Source organism: Vitis riparia, chromosome 1 (assembly GCF_004353265.1).
Source record: "Vitis riparia cultivar Riparia Gloire de Montpellier isolate 1030 chromosome 1, EGFV_Vit.rip_1.0, whole genome shotgun sequence".
NCBI classification, from domain to species: Eukaryota; Viridiplantae; Streptophyta; class Magnoliopsida; order Vitales; family Vitaceae; genus Vitis; species Vitis riparia.
Window position 1 is genome coordinate 23,801,154 of NC_048431.1, and position 22,013 is coordinate 23,823,166.

Below are 22,013 nucleotides of genomic sequence, written 5' to 3' on the forward strand. Positions count from 1 at the left end.
TATTTATATAATTATTTTTTAAAATAACTCTAACAAACAAGTAAAAACATATTCGAAACACTATTTAATATGTTTTGTGTTGTTAAGAATAAAAAAAAAATTATTTTATAATTATTAATCATATTTTTTTTTCTTTTAAATTTTAGAAATCGGAAAATTATTCTTAAAAATAATTGTTAAAACACTGTAGATAAGAAATAAAATATAAAAGAAAGAAATAAAAATTCTAATAAAATTTAGATTTTGTTATTATAATAATGAAACTTTTATTCTCATTCTCATTCTCATTCTCACAAGCAATCCAAGTATGCCAACCAATGGAAGAAATGAAATTGATTCCTAGCTTACATTCTTTATTCCAGAGTAACAAAGGATAACCAATCAAACAGAAAAAGATCAGATTTTATTTCCACACAGTGTGTAGATGTAGAAGAAAGTGATTACATCGAGAGGCTCATTGAACCTCTCAGAGCTCCGTCCACCATCCTCTCCCGAGGATTGCCGGCACTGGTAGTTTCCGCCTTTGGATCAGTTGTACCGAAGCAGTAGACAGGGGCTTGCCATTTCTCATCCTCCCGCACCGCCCCCTCTTTAAACGTCATCACATGAGCAGACATTCCTGCAGATATTTCACAGCAAGAAAGTGACCAGCCACACAAACTGAAGAAAATTCAGGATCAAAGATTTGCTGCCCACTTCCCAAATCAGGGCTTAGAAATGGGGGATTTTCTATTTATGTCTCGTGGCAATTGAATTAAAAAAATGCCAGAAAGGTTCCTATGATGAGAGTAACGAAGATTACCGTTGAAAAAGCGCCAGTGGACGGGCCTTTTGGTGACGACATCTTCATAGTACCAAATGAAGTCCACCTTCTCCCACACGTTGCAGAGGAACCCATCGACCTCGCGCTGACCCAGATAGTGGGCTCCGTCCAGCCAGTCAGGGCGAAGAATCCCCACCTCAAAATGTTTAGTGCGACACTCCTGGGTGGAGTCCAATGTGTAGAAGAAAGAAGTGCCATTGTCCCATTCCAGGTCGTAGAGACGCTTACCCAGCTGGTTCTGTATGATGTTTAGGTTTCGACCCTTTGGCCAATCGTACCAGAGATCGATGATTTGGTTGGATCCATTGACGTTCATGTAGAGGAGAGAGTAGAATTGGGGGGGCCATGGAGCCGGCGTTGGGGTTGGGTCTGTGGATTTGGATGATGAGCGTGAGAGGCAGAGACAGTGGATGAGGAAGACGATGAGGATAGCGGGGTGTTTGGTTGCGGAGGCCATCGTGTTCGCCCTCTGATTTTTCGGTTTCCACTCCAATAATTAATAATATAAGGTCCATTATCTAGAGCCTAGAGGGTGGGCCTGGGAGTGAAAGAGACTGTTTGGGACCACCATTTGTTCGTTTTTCCATTACATTTTTGTTGTTATATCCTTGATGCACCCGCATGTGAATATAATCCCTTGAATTTGTGAAAATGTCTTTTTCTCTTCAATTACATTTATCGTGTAGATTATTTTGACACGTAGTGAGTATTGGATGGTGATCACTACATTTTTATTGGCACGTGTTTGGCAGCATATCTAGAAACGTAACATTGGTACAAACTAACGAGGTTGGATTGAGGTTAATCATTTTTTTAATCGATACAAACTAACCTTTTTGGACATGTTTAATTTCTTTTGTTGTGTAATGTTGATATCATTTTGACTTGATATTTATAACCCATTTAATTATTGTATTATATCCATATGATTATCACTCAATCTACTTAGACTACTTATGATTCTCGTATTCACATGATTATGATTTTTTTTAAGGAATGGGGTTGTTATTAAATATTATTATTTTTTATAAATATTTTAAAAGTAGGTTGATTTATAATTAATGAAAGTTTAAAGCCTTAAGTTGAATAGTTGATAATCAATTTATTTAGTATCTTCATGCTAAATAAAATCTCTAGTATGATTATGAAATAAGTCAAGCTTATTCATGATATATAATTCACAAAAACGTATATGAGTTCTTCGAACAGTGTGATATCTCACACGGAGTAAATCATTAACCCTTCCCTTACTTATTAAAACTACATAATGTTCTTGTGAATTATGACCAATATCAAGTATATAAGCAGTGATTTCAAATCCAGAGGTTAATCGTACTCTAACAATTTTATGTAAGACAGAGTTTGGTTTTTTGGGGGTGATAGTGAAAAAGTTGACAGATAAGTCACTTTTATTGTCACTCTACAGAACCGTACATGAGATTTTCACCTCATACGATTTTTATTTCAATTCTTTTGAAGTCATTGAATCATTTTTCTCGTTCAAGAATCTCGTAATAGTCTAACGATTATTTTTAGATATGTCATATTTTAATGATTATTGTAGTTATGTAAAATAAAATATAATTGTATATGATCAAATTAAGATTATGATTTTGTGGAGCTATAATGATGGTCCTAATGATGCTAGGGATGTGCTTTATGATCCTTTCGTGTATACGTTGGATTTGACACAAGGATATAACTGTAATTAACATTTCAGATGGAATAGGATTTTAAAATTTGTTTCAAATGCAAGGATTACACATAATTTCAAATTTACCAAGGTCGTCTAAGTAAATGTAATGTGATATCATTCTTATTTCTCAACACAGATTGCATTTTTTTATTTTTTTTTTGTGTACATATATAATGAATTTTCTCTATACGATTCTCTATGTAATCTTATTCATGGTCATTTTAGTCTTTTTCTTAGACGTATAAAGGTTTTAGTTTCACGCTTTACCTCTTTTTAATATAGAATGGAAGAGTGGTTCAAGTTTCTTATCTTATATTATGTTGGATTTCAAAAAATTGTAAAAGAGAGGCAAAAAAAATTATTTTAAAAATATTATTTTTTTTATATTTGATTATTCATAAAAAAATACTAAAATAATTATAATTAATTAAAATTCATATATTTTAAATTATTTAATATCTCTATGAAAAAAATAATAATTTATTTAAAGAAATATGATAAAATAATTTATTAACTTTAATTTATTTTTTATTTTTTATTTACTTTTTCTTCTCCTTATTTTATGTCTTGGCATTTTCTCTCAAAATTTTTAATATATATATATATATATATATATATATATATATATATATATATATATATATAATATTTTGAGAACTTTTACATTCATATTAAAAATAAATAAAATTTTAAAATTATTTTTATATTTAATTCTCTAAACAGAATTTTATTCCCAAATTTTTTTTTAATTATTATTTTTTAAAACATTCTCTACCTTATAATGCCCGAGAGAGGCCCATCCCATGGTCAATCGCTTAAAAAAAATCAGCTAACGACTTGGCAGTTGACCGTTAGCAAGGACAAGCACAAGGGTCTTTAAGTACTTCTATCCGACCCTTCGTTTCCTGTCAAAAGACTTAGAAACCCGCAAAATTCCTCCAAATGAAAGTGATGGAGGAGTAGAGACTCGGTATGACACTTCCCTCTTTGCAAATCTAGAGCAGGCTACTACTTTCCATGGAATTTTTGCAAGTAGAGGAGAGATTTCCGGCAGAAATGTGAATTTTCATGAACATGAGAGATTTCTGGTTTGATTCTCTCTACAGGAGATTGGACCTATCGTTACCAAGAAAGAACCCGTTTATCATAGGTTGGTCCGGCTTTTTTACTCAAATCTGACCTACCTCAATGAATGCCAAGTTGAAATCTTTGTTAAAGGGAAGAAAATCAGATTTTACCTACTGAACTGTGTGAGATCCTAGGAATCCCTTCTGATGGAGCCCATGTGTTTGAATTGAAAAATTGGCCAACTGCTGGGGACTTTGATCCCTTGAAGCATGCAGGAAACTTCGTGATAACCCTCAATTGGTGGATATCCTCAACCCGAGAATGCTAAGCACTTGACCTTGAAAGCTAGAATTTTACACCATATGGTTGGATATAATATTTTGCCCAAAGCTGGTCACAGGGATGATGTGAGCTCCTTGGAAGTTTTTGTTGTGGATAGTATGTTGGTAGGAAGGCGATTTAATCTGGGTTATATGTTGATTAGACACATGGTTGATAGCCGAGATCACAAAACTGCATTCCTTCCGTATGGGATGATTCTGACCGAAATTTTTAAGCACTTCAAGGTTCCCATGGATGATGAGGTGGATTTCTCCAGGCCCATAGCCACGGACACCTACAACAAATCTACAATCAGGAGTATGGGATACAGAGAGGTAGGGGGTGTTTGGATTCCAAAGGCAAGAAATGAAGATGAGGAAGAATGGGATGGATCAGAGCCTCAGCCTCAGCCTCAGCCAGATGTTCAACAGCCCTTTGGTGGGGAGTTTGGGGAGAGGCTTGTTTTGTGCTCAAGTCGTTTGGAGACTTTATCCACTGCTGTTGAGCAGCTTGGCACGAAATTGGTTGATCTCCGGGCTGATTCTAAGGCCTCCCATGATGAGCTGCGAGGTCATTTGGATACATTGATGGATGCTTTGGACATAAGGGATGAGGTGCAGCAGTCTCGTTTTGATCAGATGTTGGAGTTTCTCCGCTGCCATTTCCCTCCACCTTCAGCCTCATTTTGATAATGCCAAAGGGGAGAGACTTATATGATGTGTATTTTACCTTTGGCATGTTTCTTTTGGTATTATAGGAATGTATTTGGGCACACTTTAGGCAATATGCATGTGCTTTGCATATACCTTGATGCATAGTTCGATGTTTGTTATATATATCTCATGTTTGTATACATCTTCTCTGGGACCCTTGCTTCCTATCAAGTATGCACTTGAGCCTACAAATTTTTTACCAGATTTGGTTTTTATCTTCCCACATAATGCAAATTCACTTAAAAAGTGGCCTATCCCACACTATTCACCCGCGTTCCTATGTTTTCTCATCGGTGAGTGGTGACAGAGAGAGATTGTTGGCCCAAAGTTTGAAAACATAACAAAACAAAAAATGCTCTCTTGCTCACATCTATTGGTATGATAAATGGTTCGAGTACGATTCTAAATTTTACTTTTGCTTACTCTGATCGTGAAAGTAGTGTTTTTATATTGGTTTTATACGCCACTCGGTCCCTTCGTTCATCCATCAGCTTCTGCCAAAAAACACTACTTGATTCTATTTGTACCATTTCTAAAAAACATCTGGAAATCACTGCTGATCCGACACGACCAAACGGATCAAAAGGGGACATACAGTTCTACAATGGTGCACCCATCCCAAATCATCTTTTTGTGTCCAAGACAAATTATAACCCATCTAAACAAGTATTCACTGGCTAATTTGGAAAAGATCTATTCAAATTTAAAACTAAACCCTCAACCCAAAATCCCAAACCTCAAGCTCCAAACCTTAATAAGATCAATAAAAATGACATCCTTTGGTATCCTATAAAGATAGTTTTTACCTTTTAAGTATTACAAATAATACAAGGCATACCCAGTCAGTCTCCTAAGCCTAAGGGAAACTTGAGGCTACAACAGACACATTGTTCTCTTCCCCCAAGCTAGGAGCTATTTGTTTACCTACCAATCTACAGCGTTTGCTTGTGTTAGAAACTGCAAAGGACCACCAGGCCTTAAAAACTCGAATGCAAACTCTCAACTGGTTGAGCTTTTATGGAAGACATGAAACTTGGGATTGAGATGTCAGACTGTTGACACTACCATCATAGTGATACAACAACATCCAACAATACAGCATACAGAACAAACCCAACCTTCCCGCCTTCCTCTCCTTCCCACACCAACCCCACCCCCCAAACAAGAAGAAAGGGAGAAAATAAAAGAAAAGAACATGTTAAAGGGACCCATCTAACTCGGATTCTGAACATGACACCAAAAGCTTGCTTTGAATGAAACAATTCAAATGGTAAATGGAGGTGGAAGGAAAATTGCAAGCATAGTCATGAATCTGCAATATGATGATACCACTGCATTAAAGAGTTGCATAGAAAAAATCAGCATTACCCTGAGAAGTTAGTTGTCATTCCAACTAGTGATTTTGGAAATGGTTTCAAGTGGTCTAATTTTCTGAACTGTGGTAACATGTTCCAAACAGAACAAGGCCCTTCTAAATATACATCACAGAAGATGTTCAGAGAAATTCTAAATTTACACATGCTGCAAATCCAATTCAAGAATTACTGAGGACCATAAATTTGCTAGGAGGCTAATTCATTTAACAGTCTTAGTTTAAGAGCTTGCTATAATAACTCAAAAGACAATGGGTAGCTTGTGCATCCCAGGGCATACAAAAAGCCCCAAATTAAGGTAAGGACAAGTGAGAGAGTGGGCAAACAAACCTGAACTTTAAGATCTCACTTGAAAATTTCCAAAACATATTGTACAGAGTATGTATGTCTAAATATACTTCAATCCAGTGATATACTGTTGTCTAGAGATTAGATACTGGGCCAGGGAATAAATAATTCCTAATAGTCCCAATATCTTAACCTTTATCACATCTGTTATTATGATGGATGGCAGATTAAGGGGCAATGTGAGCAAGGGCGTTGAATCAGTCTGCTTCGTGTAGCTCCACACAAACCGGTTGAAAAGGATATGGCTTGGGAATGTAAGAATTAGGAGGGCTAAATTCTTGACTGCAAAGAACCAGTCTGGCCCACCAATTTCCAGGCCCCATCCAGCATTCCCATGCCAGACATCTTCCCATATGCTGTACAAGGATGTCAGAACCAAGTAGGCTGAAATAACTATTGTAACAGGGAAATACCTTTGCTTGTCCCCAAATCCAGCAACAAGATCAGAGTCCTGGTTGAGAAGCAGTAGGATTGGTGCCAGAAAGAATATTGCTCGGTTTGAGCCTCCAGTAAGATTGACATTCAAGATCAGGCATATAGCAAAGCACATCACAGTAGCAACATTACCAACTGCAGGCATCCAGGCACCCTCAGCTGCCATCCTCTTGATTGTGAAGGTAGGCACAGTAGAGGCCCTACGCTGTTGCATAAACCTCATTTTAGCTGGGAAATTGGCAGAGCTGCTTTGTGCAGACTGATTATGTCTCCCGCCCCTCTCAAAAGCCTTTTCCCGCAAAAGTGAGGCTAGTTCAAACTTTATTTCCAGTGCAATCAGCATAAAGATTGCTGCATATAGACCAAGGAGAGATGTTCTTGCTCCCTCAATTGCCAGTAATGCAGTGAGTTTGTAGTCTTCCTCCACCATGTCTTCAACTCCACTATCCACGAGGATGCTTTTGATTCTCATCTGGCCCTCTAGCAAATATGTCACAGGAAAGAGAGCCACAAGTAGGGCAAAAACCCATGGCAGGAACCTTGTGCTTGAGGCAGATGGGAAGTGAGTGAAGACCACAAATACAGAAGCACAGACCATGGTTATAACAATAAGGGCATGCAGGACCGCAGCCTGAAGGAAGTACTCAGCAGATATGTAGATACCCAAAGCAATCCCTATGGCAACTGAATAAAGCGCTCTCAACTCAACCATATAATTAATGGGGATGATAGAGGTAACTGCTGCTAGAGTTAGCAGGATTGCTGCAATAAGCAGCCATGATGGCCATGTAGGCTTTGTGGCAACAAAGCCATAGATGGAGACGTCATCAGAAGACTGACGGGCAGCTTTGATTAGGTCAGAGCGGTAAGTCCATGATAATGGAATTGGAGGCTCCATTAGCATAAACAGCAGACCTGTTGCCACCACTAGCACTAAGCATCTCTTAGCAGACTGCAAAAGGAAGAGGATAAAGTGTAAATCAGTTAATCTGAGTAATCAAATATTGCATTAATTGAAGATCTAAATTGAATAGAGAAGCTTGATGAATCATGACATGCATGAAAATCAAGCTACTTATTTACTCTTCAAGATGCTGCAGAATCAAAAGTTAATGAGAGTAACTCTACTCATTATTGATAGTAGTGATCATTTCTTTCTAGAAGTACCAATAGCAAAAGGACAGCAACCATTGGTAATCCCTTATCACTATTTAATGCCATTAATAAATCATTTTAAGTTCTTTTTCCCTTCAGATGATACAGCTCTTGAGAATATAGTCTAAACTAACAGAAATTCATGAGAAACAGAATTCATTAGCTGCATAAATATCTGTGTTCACTTGAGCAGTAGAGTATGAAGTTAACAGTTCTAGCCTTTTATATCCCAGTTTCTTTTTTCTTTTCGGTCTAACAAATTCTATTAAAGGATAAAAACAAAATAAAGAAAGTGAGAACAAAATCACTATCAGTACCAGGACATGTGAGAAATGGACAGCAACTATAGGTACACAAGCCAATCCCGTCAATACAATACAGAAACCCAAAAGCAAACCATCAGATGGAGGTCTTCCATGCCACCATTGGAGAGCTTCAAAAATTGTTTCACGGCAAAACCAGACAGACAAAGCAACCACACTAGCATGAGCATAACCTTGCCAAGCTTTCATCTTTGAGGCCGTTCTTGACTTATCCCTGCAAAGGTCAATAATAAAGAATTCATGAGCTCTATGTCATCTGAATTAAGATGTCCAAAAAGGTTGAACATGAAGATGAAAAATGCCTGGTACATACTTGTAAAGAAGCAATGGAGGAGAAACCGCCAATAAAAGAACAGCTGTGACCCATACAACTGACTTTGACGAGATAAACAGCATGGCTAATTTTGAAGAGTACAGACAAATCAAAACCCAAACTGCCTTTGGTCCAATTCTTTGATCCACCAATAATCTCCTCACCAAAGCCAAACCCAGAAAGGTTGTCATGATGACCATATAGCTGGGATACATCACATCCTCATCCAACCCATAATAGTATACGCTAGAGTAACTAAAGAATCGATTCTCAATGTAACATAGCAGCAATGCATGGCTGATCAAACCAACCTCAGTCAAGAAATGAAGTTTTGATGGAAGAAGAGCTAAACCAGGAATGACCATGGCCAGGACAACATCCACAAGAATGAGCTTACAGAAGGATTTCAAAGACATGCCTGCCAACCAAATATTGAGATCCCAGAAATTGTGCAGCACAAACCATGTGACCATCAAACTCCCAAGCACAACAAATGCAAAGTATGACGGCAGGCTCTTCTTTGTAAAAAAGCGAGCCAAGTAAAAACCAGAAACTGCAGGTAGCGGAAGGAACTGCGACATAATATATGAAAAAGAAGTTCAATGAGAAATACACTCAAAATGTCAAATGTAATATTTATGCCTATCTCTCTCAAGTAGAAAATTAAAATACTTAGTCAACCATATTTTTCATGGCCTTAATAGGAATCAAAGATCAATATTTAGAAATATTTTTCCATAATAAATGGATGCCAGTAGCTACCCTATTTAACAATCCTTCGCTCTTTTCAATTAATCCAGAAAGGGCTTTGATTAGACAATAGAAAGAAATCTTCCTACAAGACGTTTTTTGGTTCAGAATTGAGAGTAGATTCGATCACTTTTTGGGAAAATAATCTGGAATTTTCATAGAATCACATTAGTAAGGAGAAAGGGCATAAAATTGAGGCCCTAAAAATGAGAAATAAAAGTTGGTACACGGATGCTGAGCGCGTTAAAAAAATGGCTAGGGCATTCACGAATCTATATGATAATGGGGATTGTTTCAAGCTTCAGTTCCCATGCTCTTTCATCCATTCTATTTCTAATCAAAAGCTAATTCATGGGCCTCATCTCTGAAACAGAGGTGAGATTCATTAAGTCACAGGTGGGACCCTAAAAGGGCATCAGGCTGCATTTCCTGAACTTTCTGAGATGTGGTAGGTGGGTCCATCAATTATGAACTTGGTTCAATCAAACTTTTCTACCGAGGAGATGCATGATGCAGATACTGCACCCATTCCTAGAAAACTAACTCCACATACTGTGGCCTACTTCAGCCTCAAAAGTGTCTGTGACATTACTTGAAAATTTGAGACAAATGTTCTTACTAACAGACTCCAGTTCTTGATTGTTACCGAGTCTCCACCAAACTAAGTGTGTTTTATTCTTGATTGCCAACCTAGTGAAGAAATTAATATAATGCAAAAACTGTTTTTGTTAATGAAATATGCAAAAGGGGAACATGCCAAGGCCTTCAAAATCATCTTGTGAAGGCTAATTATAGGCTATAGGAATTCCTAAGGTCAGTCTTGAAGGAACATGGTTAATTGCACCATGTAACAACCAACCATCCAGATTCATTCTGGGATTGTGAAAAGAAAATTGAGTTTTATGGTCCAAATCATAAATGGTAAGCCTGTTTAAGACAGCTAAGTACGAGACACTGCATAACCATTTTTCAGAACAGTTTAAGGCCACTTTAGACAATTTTTTGTTGATATAATGGCGCTTCTTGGTCATGGAAGAAATTTGGAGTGTATGTGGTTTCACACTAATTCACTTTAACACAAAGAAAACTTGGTTTTCTGCCAACCATGAAAACACTGTACAGATGCACAACTTTCCTCAGGCGTTTATGGTTGGATTTATTTATTGTTTTCAGGAAGGGCAAGAGGAAGGGGGTGTGGTGTTAGCAATCACACCGGACCAAAGGCATGTAAAATATAAGTTCTTTGTATTGCTTTTTCCCTCCTAATAATTTATATAGATAAGCAGAAAGGACCCATACATAAAAGGATTCTGAAGCTTTCACCCTAATTCTGCCCTTGATCCTAGAAGATGGAGATGGTTGAGAATGGTAGGCAGAAAAATCAGTTTGTTTATATCTCATTGTGATCAAATGATGGTACCCTCTCTCCCATGAATTTTTTAACACAAGGGAGAAATGCAAGACAGCCTTTGAAGCCTTCAGGCTAAAGGTTGTGTTGACAAGAAAGATGGTGAGATATTATTGATACAGTAAAAGGATTAGGCTCGAGAGGAGTAAGAGAAGAAGAACAAGATTTTAAATTAGAGATAAGAGGAGGGACTACCTAGGGAACCCTAAGATTCCAAGGAAAAAATCTCAAAACAAACAATTTTTAGTTCAAAAATTCCCTAGTTGCTTCGGTACAATGCAGTTCATTCAGACTTAAAAGCACGCTAGATAAGACTCCAAACGTGAGCTTTTTTGCATGTGAGGCTAGCTGGTGTAAAGTATTGATGCCAGATCAGCTCTAGAAAAGAGGGTGGCTGTTGGGGAATCGATGTTTTCTTTGTAAACTTGAAGAGGAATCTATTGACCACATTCTCCCTCCTGGTACCAAGCAAAGATGTTAGTGGAGTCTGCCATCTTGACCATATTTTTGCTAGGCAAGAATAACAACTAGAGTCTACACCAAACATGGTAGTTGTTGTTCTCCTTATTCAACACAATTTGCTTGCCCCTACCCACGGTAAAAGATCTTTTGTCAAGATGGCATGACACCTCTGTAGGAAGAAAAAGGATGAGGGTGAGGAGGATCGCTCCTCTCTGAATGTTTTGGTCTATTTGGCAGGAACAAAATCGAAAGAGCATTTGAAAAACAAGGAACAAATGGATCAAAAGTTGAAACATTCGTTCATTTGTAACCATTCAGCTTGGGTTAGCATGTATAAGAGATGGCTCGATGACTTTGGTTGATTTTGTATATTAGGTTCTTGTTGAGAGAGAGGGTGATTTTTGTGGCTTCAATTTCAAGGTCTTACCCCTGGGTACCTGATGTATATGCCCTATGTACTTTGGTGTACATTTTCTTTTACTATTTATAAATACATATCTTTCTTTGCCTATTAAAAAAACCTCCAAAAGAAGAATAATGGATAAAGTAATCAAAATGGTCCATCCTCTAAGAAAGCCCCTCCTTTCTGGGAAAATCATAGAGTACTTCTTTGTGTCCTCAGCTACCACTGAACAAAAAAATACATCTCCTCACTCCATTCGCACACCGCTCCAAACGAAATCTCCTCCCACCATCCTCCCAAACAGTGTTCCACCTCAATGCTCCTTCCTCTCTACAACAGGCTTCCACCCCTTCTAGCAACTCTCTGCAACAGGCTTCCACCCTTTCTAGCAAACGACCTAAACTCACCTCCCCAAACCTAATCCAAGCAGAAAGGCCTTTGCCTCTTTCCACAATGAGACCCTTTAACTTCCCTCTTACCACCTTGATGGAAAGATCAAAGGTCTTAGAGTCTACCGCAAACCAACACCTTTCTCCTTTCAAATCCATTCCACTCAAACACATTTACATCTACATTGCAAAATTGGATAAATTTCCCTAGTTTGTCATTTTTGTACGCTATTGTTGTGCACTAAAAGGTTTAGGGATGCAAATTCAATGTCTATTCTAGATCTAGTTAACTGGTTGGTTTCTAGATAATGGGAGAGAAGTTCTTTTTTTTTTCTCCCTTTTTTTTTACTGGTTGACACCCCTTGGGTATGTCCTTTGTACTTTGGAGCACCCTTCTTTTATTGGTGCTGTTAAAATGATTACTATTTTCCTATCCAAAAACATAATGTCATTGCTAGAAGCATCCATGTTGATGTATTGAGAACCTAACAACTTAGGATCTCTTCACCATGGTACCAAAAATAATTCTTCCTTCTGATCCTGAAAATAATGCAGCATCGCCTTCAAAGCCTTGAAGCTAAAGGGTTTTGAAGAAGAGAAGCTGGTAAGATACAACAGATATAGGGAAAAATGGATTGATGAGATTATTCTGTTTTAAAAATAGAAAGAATGACACATTTTAGAAAAATGCTTTCAAAAATATTTCCTGAGAATAAGTAATTTATAGGAAATGCTAAAGTACTATTTTTCATGATTTCCAAAAAGATAAAACTTCATAAATAAAAAATGATAAAAAAAAATAGTAAATTCATTTTTTAATTCTCACTGCCAAATAGACCCTATCCTATTAAGCAAAATCACCCAATAGGGTAACCCGATATGGAAAAACTACAAACGTGAGAGGAAGGTTTGCCAAGACAAAGCTTACATTATTTAGAACAAAACAACTTTTTTTTTTTTTTTGGTAGGTAAATTTTTGTCCCCATTGGGACTTGAACCTGGAACCCCCCACAAGCCCTCCCCATCCCTTTGCTTTTACTTGAACCTGAACTAAACAAATTAGCCCCATAATTACTCCCAATGGCAGAATAGAAATATAAGTGAATATTTTTTTTCCCACAGTTATTGGAAATATATGAATAAGAACTTTAGGAAACAGTGGTCAGCAGAACTAAATTTATGAGATGCAAGGAAAAAGGAGGTCTATTGATTCTGGGGCTGGGTGTCAAGGTCAGGCCAGTGGTCAAAACCAGTTATCTCATATATATAGATATTCTCCTCTTTGGGCCCAAAGTTTGCACAACATCAAAATGTATCCAAATGGCTAATAGGAGTCCATTACATATAAAAACAAGTCTGCTACATATGAAATGCATCTCACATGGATTAGGAAGGGAAGTTCCTAACACTTTTATATATAATAGACTTCTCTTAACTATGTGAATGTGTTTTAAGGCTGTGTGCACTTTATGCTTAAAGTGCACAATAGCTATACATGAGGAATAAATTGTTACAAATGATATCAAAATCGATCCTCAATTGGATGGGAGAGTTTGTTGATTGTGAGATCCCACCTTGACTTAAAAAAAGGTTTTTAAGCCTTATAAGGTGCCAATTAAGCACCTTGCCAAGTCATTCAAATTAAAGACTGCAGTGCAAAGGTTTAACGTAGACATGCAAGCCATGTAGATAAAATTAAACGGGAATAAGTCATTAGAAGATGAAATTCATACCAATATAGGAAATCCAACAACAATTGCTCCAGCAGCACTGACTAGTACAGCCAAAGCTGTAAATGCCAGTGAGCTGAAAGCATCACCAATCATACCAACAGCATATGCACCAGCAGCAGAAGCCCCACCCAGCATTGTAGTAGTCACAAGAAGATAATTCAATGGAGGTGGCACCTGAATGTACCGCCCAAATGAATGGAAAACGACTCTAATCTCCAAACAAATTACAACCACCACCAAAGCAATAGCACCATTCACCACACGAATGCTCTGGAGTTGGTGTGCATTCTTTGTAACCCACCAAAGTGCGCCTCTTGTAGAGGCATAGAGTAGGAATAAGAAAGGAATGAAGAACAGGAGAAACAGATCACTAACTGAAGCAGCTGACAAGAACATCACCGAATAGTGAGACGCAATATGAAATACCAGAGGAAAGAACAGAAGATTCAAAGTATGGAAACAGCTCTCGAGGGGGCCGAGGATTAGAATATCATCGGGAACTTCTCCGCCATGGTAACCCACTTCCTGCTTGTTTTTGAACGAGGAAATGCGAGGAATCGAGAAAACCCAGTAGAAAACACAATTGAACGCCATGAGATAGTAAGAAGCGTTGTTCATACCAACTGCAGAGATAGTTGCCCAGGCAAAAAGAGCCGAAGCCGCGAAAGGAACACAAGCGAAAAGAAGCCGCTCGAGAGCGAGAACTATCGAAGGGTTCTCGATTTGAATCCACTTGAACTGGAGCGAAGCCCAAACACCGATCAAGAAATTGGTCTCAGCGCAGAGGAAGGCGGCGAGGAGTGATAGAGGAATCGAATTGAAGGTGGAGAAGATAGATGAACTGAAAAAAAAGGCGATCTGGGCGGCGATGAGAGAGAACCAGACGCCAAAGAACGAACCGGACTTGAAGTTGAGAGAATCAAGGATGTAAGCGATCATGAGACCTAGGGTTAGGGTCGCCACGACGGGAGTGCCGCCGAGGTCCAGCAGGAAAGCGGCGCAGGGAACGAGAGCGATCGCGATCCTCGCATTGTGTATGAAGGAAGACGGAGAAAATCGAGACTTGCTGAGAGACCTTGACCTGCCGTTACCCATGAACGGTGAGTTAGGGTTAGGGTTAGGGCTTCGTTCAGGAGAGTAACCGCCATTGAAGGTGGAGAAAGTAGGAGCGCTGGCGGAGGATATGAATGGACGGTAGGACCGGGGTTGAAGCTCCGGCGGCATCATTTTCGCCGGAATTGGGATAGTGAGCTCGCTCTCGGAACTCGGTGGCCTGTCTGATCTGTGTACTCTCCCCGGTATCCAAAGGCATAGATCCAATAGCCGTGACCTGTCAAAGCCTCTTATCACCGTTGGATCATGATTTAATGAGCCCCACTATATCATCGACCGTAGGCTCCAACGTATATCAAATCAAATGGGCTTGCCCCTTTCTCCTTGCTTCTTTCTTATTTTGAAAATTTTCAACCAATCAGCACCTGCCACTTGGACAAGGTGGGTGAATGGGCCTTGGGCCAGCTTCAAACATTTACAACGACGAGCCCACAACTCACATGGACTAAATTGTCTCCTAGCCCAATACTCAAACCCATTGGTTGCTTAGTTATATCTTTGGTTTCATGGGGATTTACATATGTTTTGTTAAATGCGAGATGCCTATTGATGTGGGTATTGAATTAATTAAATTGGGTGAATATATTTCAAGTTAGTTTAGTAGCGTCTTTAAAAAGCACTTTTATTATGAAAAAATGTTTTTGAAAAAGAATAAGGCACTTAATAAATTTAGAGTATATTTAATAGTGATTTTAAAAAATGAATTTAAAGTATATTTGATAGTGATTTTAAAAAATATTTTAAGTATTAAAAATATTATAAATGTTTTCTAAAATTACTATCAAACGGGTTCTTAATCTTTCTAGTACTTAAATTTTTTTATATATTTTAAGTATTATAAACGGTATAAATAATTCTTAAAATCACTGTCAAATGTATTTTTAAAAAAATACTTCAAAAAAGTTGAAGAAACACTCATAATTTTTTTTAAATAAAAAAATTTGATAAGTGAGATTATTTGAAAAATACTTCCAAAAAAAACATTTTCATTAAAAGCATTTTAAATAGAAATACTACTAAACATGCCTTCAAAAATCATTTTGGTCTTTACTAATTTCTTTTTTTAATTTAAAAAAAAAAGAAACAATAAAAGAAATTCAAATTGAGACCCGAAATTTACAAAACTGTTGGAAAATAGAATGAGAATGAAATTGATTTTCTAAAACTACAAATAATTCAATCATATATGACAAAACAACGATAGAGCTACTGAAAGCCCAACCCGGGGACTAGAAATTTGAACCCTTAACCATGAAAAATGAATAAATCAGCAAAAGCTCTGGGAGCGAAGGAGCAAGGAAGAAGAGAGGATGGGCCGCAGAAGGCTATTTGTTTCCCTATTGCTTTGTGATTTGATGGGCAGGCCGTGGGCTATATGGGCTTCCTTGTAAAACAAAGGTGTACCCTGAGAGCTTGGGCATGAGACAAGGGCGCCGAATCTAGATATCCACCAATCTAGCTAATCAAAATCAAAAATAGAGGAGGGGAGCATGGAAGAGTGGAGTGAAGACCCTGGAAAAGCACGGAAGCCCCACGGTGTAGTCTTATCACTTTATGTAAACTGTATGGGTATAGGGACGTGACCTTATCGCAAAAGAAAGAAGAAGGAAACGTCCCAATCTCCTTCTATTTTGCATGCTGGGCAGGGTGGGGTGTAGGCCCATTAAAGGGATGCACAACCCTCCAGGGATTCGAGTCAAGACAGCTACAAAGCTTGTCTTTTTCCCCTAATTATACCCAGCATACCAGTCCCAACACACGTGTGCTTGGTCTCTTTATAACCCTCAACAAACTGCCAAGCCAATGTTGCCAATTGCCAACCACAATCTTATACTTGGGCCTCACCTCCATGAACATAATCCTATATATTCTTCTTTACACATTCATTGAAATTTTCAATTATCACCCCCAGCCCCCATTTTTTCATTGTAAATCCAATTAATATGCTTTTCTCCTATGCTGCTGCTTTGGTTTTTCTGTACTGTCTGCAGTGGTAACAGATTTGTAGTAAGCAGGAAGCTGAGATATTGAGATGGACCCAGTAAATATAGACCACCCATCAGAGGATGTGTGGGGCTTCTGCAGTTTTTCTTCAAGTTAATACACGCTGGAATGGTCAAATAATAATGGTTCTAGCCTTCTAGGACCCTAAAATGGGAAAGGGAATGAAGGGATGGAAGCAGTTGCTGGCTAAGGAAGTAAGGTGGGATGTGTTGCTACATCCTCAGGACAGTGAGGGGAAGTACTTGATTGTGAAGTGAAGGTAGAAGCATTTGCTGTTAACAACTAATATTGAGCTAACAAAAAGGAAAAAGGAAGAGAAGAGAAGAAATGGCTGTGGAGCCATCTATTTTGCAGGGTAATCAATAGAGGAATGGATGAGCAGAGGGTCCAACCCTGCTGATGGGGTAGAGCTGGTGGTGGTTGAGGCCACATGTTTCCCATAAATGCTTGAGACAAAGCCAAAAAGCCTGCTTATACGAACTTTGATTGCCTCCCTGCATAAACAGTTCCTATTGTCTCCTTGGGTTGCTCTCCTTGTCCCCCTTGTTATGTCCATGGTTCATGGATCTCAGCCTAAGTGCCTATAGTCGTGGCTGCATGTTAGCCTTGGCCTGTATTTCCATTTTTATATGGCCTTCTTTTGATTTGTGATGGAAAACACGCTATATATGGATGTGAATTTTGTTTATCTCACTGCTAAAATTCTCATGGGACCGTCCCAAGACTTTTATTCTCCATGCAACCCTGACCACAAGAAAAGAAACTGGCCTTGAGTTAGTTCTGGGGATGTCCATCCATCCTTGGTTTCTTTCACCCTGCACCACACATATAAGCTCCTGTCATTTGTATTGGTTTCTGGCCTGTAGTTTCTCTTTACGTTCACGGTTGTGTTCCAATTCTACTATCTAGGTAGCCATTTAGGATTCTTTGTGCTAACAGTTTGTGTTTAGCAAATGAATTGAACCATGCCTTTCTTAGTAGTTGGTGAAAAAAGAAATACACTTGAAGAAGGAAACTTTTATTCTATCTTCATTTTTTTCTCATGACCTCCCTTCTTTCAAATCACACTCAGTGGTATCTTCCCAAGGATGATGGCATTAGTCTCCCTTTTTCCCAAGATCATTGATGATTATGCTCATTGGGATGACTCTTTGGTTTCCTTTTCAGAGTCTAGACTTCTATCTTATCCTCTTCTTTCACATCTATCTGAGATATCCCATGTTGGCCACGGGACTTATTCCATGAACATATTGGTTTTTGTTTGTGGAATCTTTGCTTTCCCCTAGATATTGGTCCTTTGAATTTGCCTGAAAGGAAGTGAAGCGACATCCCAAAAGCACGTCTCCACTATCAAGGTTAAGGAGAAGAAGTTGATCTGTAAGGTATCAAACACTACCTCATCAGCATCAACTAGTTTTATTGCTTTAATCATTGTGCATTGATGGATCGGTGTCTTTTAATTAATGGATGTATAGTCATGTTTCAGTATGGACTATTCATGCTGGTAAGAAATATAAGAGGGAAAGTATTCATAGAGGTTGAGAATAAAGGGAGTTTGCAATTGCACATGCAGAGGCAGAATGTCTAGTAGTCTAATTCATACAAATCCAGCATACATGGGGAGGCAATAGAACAGGGTAAAGAAATGCTTCTACTTGTCAAATTGTCACAGATTTTTGGCACAAGGGCCAGAAAATCAACCCCAGAAGCATACATACATGCCAGTGTCCAGCAATGACTATGTCAATGTCATTCATTTTGTTTCCATTTTGAAAGGCTCCCAGAAAGGAACCTTTTTACTGAAAACTTTTCCCACCACCCTTGAGTCCAAAATCTTAATGGCCTCTTTGGATTTGATGCACCTGGGTGTTTTGTATTGGTTTACAGAAGAACCCTGAGAGACACAAAAGTCCATGAGGGCATCGAATGTGCCAGGCTTCACTATCCTAATCTCCAGTGGTCCAATGGAATTATCTCTTCTCCTGCACCTCCTATAAACAGAATCCAGTGATTCTTCCACTGTGGAGCAGCATTGCTCCATGATAGTATGATCAGGTTCGGATAAATCATTGTTTCCTCTTGTTTTGAGCTCCCAAAACAGTACATAATGACCAGGGATTGAGGAAGTATCAGCATAGCTAGTGTATTCTGTCAGAAGGAAGCCATACGGCTCGAGCAGGAGCTTTGCTTGTGTCACTGCTTTCAGGAGGTCTTCTTCATTGGTTTTATCAGTGTCAATGCTTAAAACCACATTCCTCCTTTGCACAAACCGAAACTGAGGAGCATTGTTGTAGAAACCAGTCACCATGAGTATATCTCCAGTTCTGTACCTATAGAGCCCTGAAAATAAATGACAAAAACATGGAGAAATGATCTTCTGAACTGTTAGTCTTTTGACAAGGATTTAATGTGGTCATCTAAGTGAAGCAAGTCTAACAAACTAGCTGAATATTATAATCGAGTGACTCACAGCCCACCCACTACAAAGCCAAATTGTGGGCCACAGAACTCAGTGATATAGAATTAGCTGCTAAAGATGTATCAAAAACTTAGCAGTAAGGTTTAGCTACCAAAAAGCAGATATTATGCAGGAAACCATTATCTGAACTGGAACAAACAGAGGCTTTCACGTATTCTATTAACTGCATTTTGAATGTTAAACTCATAGAAAATAGAAATCCAGCCTTTTACCAGCGACTGAAGTAGGTTTTTCCTGTTAAGAACATGAAGAGCAGGACATAAATGAGGCATGTGGGACAGATCTGAGGAGGAAGAACTCACCTGTAAAAGTTGTCACAACCAGTTCATAATAGTGACCGACCTTCACATCTACAAGACTGACAACTTCTATTTCCACCCTTTCACCCTCCTTTTTTATGCAACCACCATTGCATTGGACTTGTTGAGTCACTTCCCCATTGTTTTTCTGTACAGGGAGGAACTCGAAGTAGGCCATGTTTGGGAGGAGAGTGTAAGAGACATCAGAAGGCTTGCTTAATGGTTTAAGATTGATCCCATAGTAACATTCAGAAGAAGCATACATTGTTGAAACCAAAGGGAGCCCACCACTGTAAAATTCGAGGGTTGGGATATATTGGGCCATAGACCCTGTAACTATGACCTCTATGTATTTTGTTCTAGGCCAAATTTTCTTAATTATCCCTTCCCATGATTCCCCATTACACTCAAACTCAATGAAATCTGCTAGATCAGGTTGGGGTTTGCTAAGAAATGAAGACACGGCATTTCTGCAACTGGGGTCTGTGATCCAGTCACTGACACAACCTGTTCTTATGTTAGAGCATAATTCCCTCCAATGATCCTCTAAGAATTTGATTGCCCGCAGGAAAGCAGATGCGAAAACTGCACCAACCCTTAACACCTCATCCCGCTGTACTAAACCGCAGAGCAATTGGCAGTACATGCTCTGCTTGCTGTCCAAACACAAAATGGTCTCATCAGGGCTTGTGTAAACATTAAACCGGTTGAAAGGCCGGTTTCTGAAGTTACTGCTCTTATAGTAACTGGTGAGGACTGGTCTTGCCATCAGGCCAGAAGGGGTACTGATTTCTGGCTTGATAAACAACAGGTACATTCCTTTTCCTTGGTCCAAGCCATCAACATACCTGAAATTGGAAAAGTAGAATCTCTGGATGAGGGTTCCTTTTACTGTTGCATTCATGTAACAAGCAGTACTAAAATTTGAGAGAAGAAAGAAGAAGAGAAGCTTCTCACTTGTTCATCACAGGTATAAGGATGTTATAAAAGAATGTCTTTCTGTCCAAGTCCTCAGCAGTTGAAGGCATCAACTTTGGCTGCCCCCCTGAAGTTCCTGAGCTGCACAAGAGAAGAGACCAAGAACTTTGAGAAAGAACCTGGAGAAATAAGATTTCATAGAAAGGATAAAAGCAGTTGTACTACCTTGTGAGGAGCTCAGTGATGGGTTGAGCTGAAATGATTCTTGATGGCTCTCCATTGGCAATTCGCTCGATATGAGGCTTGATGTCTTCATAATTAACAATAGGAACTTTCTTCTTGAAAAGTCCCTTATCAGAGTGGCCATCGAGATAGCCCCTCAGATATTCTGTATTTGCATTTTGTGTTAGTATCTCCTCCAACACCTCCAATTGTACTTGGTTTGCATTTGTGGTCAAGTCTTCCAAAAGCATCAAGCCAGCTTCATTATCATGTGGATCACAGCTTAGCAACATCCTTGATGGCATGAGGCAACAATAGAACTTAAGGTTTAGAATTCAAGGAGCTTTTTGCAGCACTACAACATCTCTTTATCTGCTGTTGGACATGAAAAAAGAATAAAAAGTTGAAATTCTTTTGGTAAGTTGACTAAGATCGATCATCAGAGTAGCCTCTCTTCATGCTAACTGAATTACAAAGTAGTCATATATAAGCTAAAACCAGAAGAAAGTTGGTCAGAGAAGAAAGGAGGAGAAGCTACTGCACTGTGACTAGTAGGGTAGTCTCTCATATTTAAAGGGCCTCTCTCCACCATTGGACTTGTGCTTCCAGGTAGCTGCTGAGTAGAGAGAGGGGTGGAGGTTTAATAACTGATTTTGGAGGGGATTTTTTCAATTGATGTATTTGAAAACTATAAAAGAAAAAAAAATGTAAGGGAAACAGAGGCTATGAAGGTCCTACACATGTGGGCTTGTCTGGTAACCTGTGATAAGATGCTGCCATCAGTGGTCAAAACTACCTACAAGCTCTTATATTTCCAATCAGTCTTTTGTAGAAGCAATTAAGAAAAGTCTTGTATGACATAAGGCTCATTAATTAGCTTAATATTCTAAAGATAACCTCAGTCAGGGATTTAAATATTCAACCATGGTGTCATGTTGCTGAGAGTTGCATAGTACATTAAAGAATTGTGCAGATGGAATGTTAAAAAGGAAAAAAAAATTGATTTTCAACAACAAGGTTAAGGAAGGAATCCAAGTACCCCATAATAGAATAGGACACTGTTATCAAATTGGCAATCATGGAGTGGCTCGCTTTACAGCTTTTGTGTTGTGCCAATAAATCATAACAGGATACATCATTTCAAGAGGGTATGCCATACTGTTTTTCTGATCGATTTAGTCATGGTTTGCTAATTATAGTAGAGTTTTTAGGTGGCATTACACATGGCAATATATGCATGTGAAGTGATGAAAGCACACTGGATT

The 22,013-nt window shown here is 38.5% G+C and overlaps 3 protein-coding genes across 3 annotated transcripts; all 3 read right to left on the reverse strand.

The window, feature by feature from the left end:
* Positions 1-318: 318 nt before the first annotated feature.
* On the reverse strand, positions 319-1,320 carry LOC117911453 (uncharacterized protein At4g14100-like). The gene is made up of 2 exons (XM_034825837.1): positions 803-1,320; positions 319-619 (listed from the first exon to the last, which is right to left on the reverse strand). Exons 1-2 carry the CDS (start codon positions 1,278-1,280, stop codon positions 441-443), a joined length of 657 nt encoding a protein of 218 aa, XP_034681728.1. The 5' UTR covers positions 1,281-1,320; the 3' UTR covers positions 319-440.
* A 4,834-nt stretch (positions 1,321-6,154) lies between these two features.
* Positions 6,155-15,035, reverse strand: LOC117912219. Its single transcript, XM_034826732.1, has 4 exons — positions 13,714-15,035; positions 8,569-9,140; positions 8,250-8,469; positions 6,155-7,729 (listed from the first exon to the last, which is right to left on the reverse strand). The coding sequence occupies exons 1-4, from the start codon at positions 14,938-14,940 to the stop codon at positions 6,383-6,385; spliced, it is 3,366 nt and encodes a 1,121-aa protein (XP_034682623.1). The 5' UTR covers positions 14,941-15,035; the 3' UTR covers positions 6,155-6,382.
* Positions 15,036-18,368: 3,333 nt separating this feature from the next.
* LOC117912227 (indole-3-acetic acid-amido synthetase GH3.17-like) lies at positions 18,369-21,352 on the reverse strand. The gene is made up of 4 exons (XM_034826742.1): positions 20,752-21,352; positions 20,566-20,667; positions 19,612-20,456; positions 18,369-19,170 (listed from the first exon to the last, which is right to left on the reverse strand). Exons 1-4 carry the CDS (start codon positions 21,051-21,053, stop codon positions 18,584-18,586), a joined length of 1,836 nt encoding a protein of 611 aa, XP_034682633.1. The 5' UTR covers positions 21,054-21,352; the 3' UTR covers positions 18,369-18,583.
* Between the last annotated feature and the right edge of the window lie 661 nt (positions 21,353-22,013).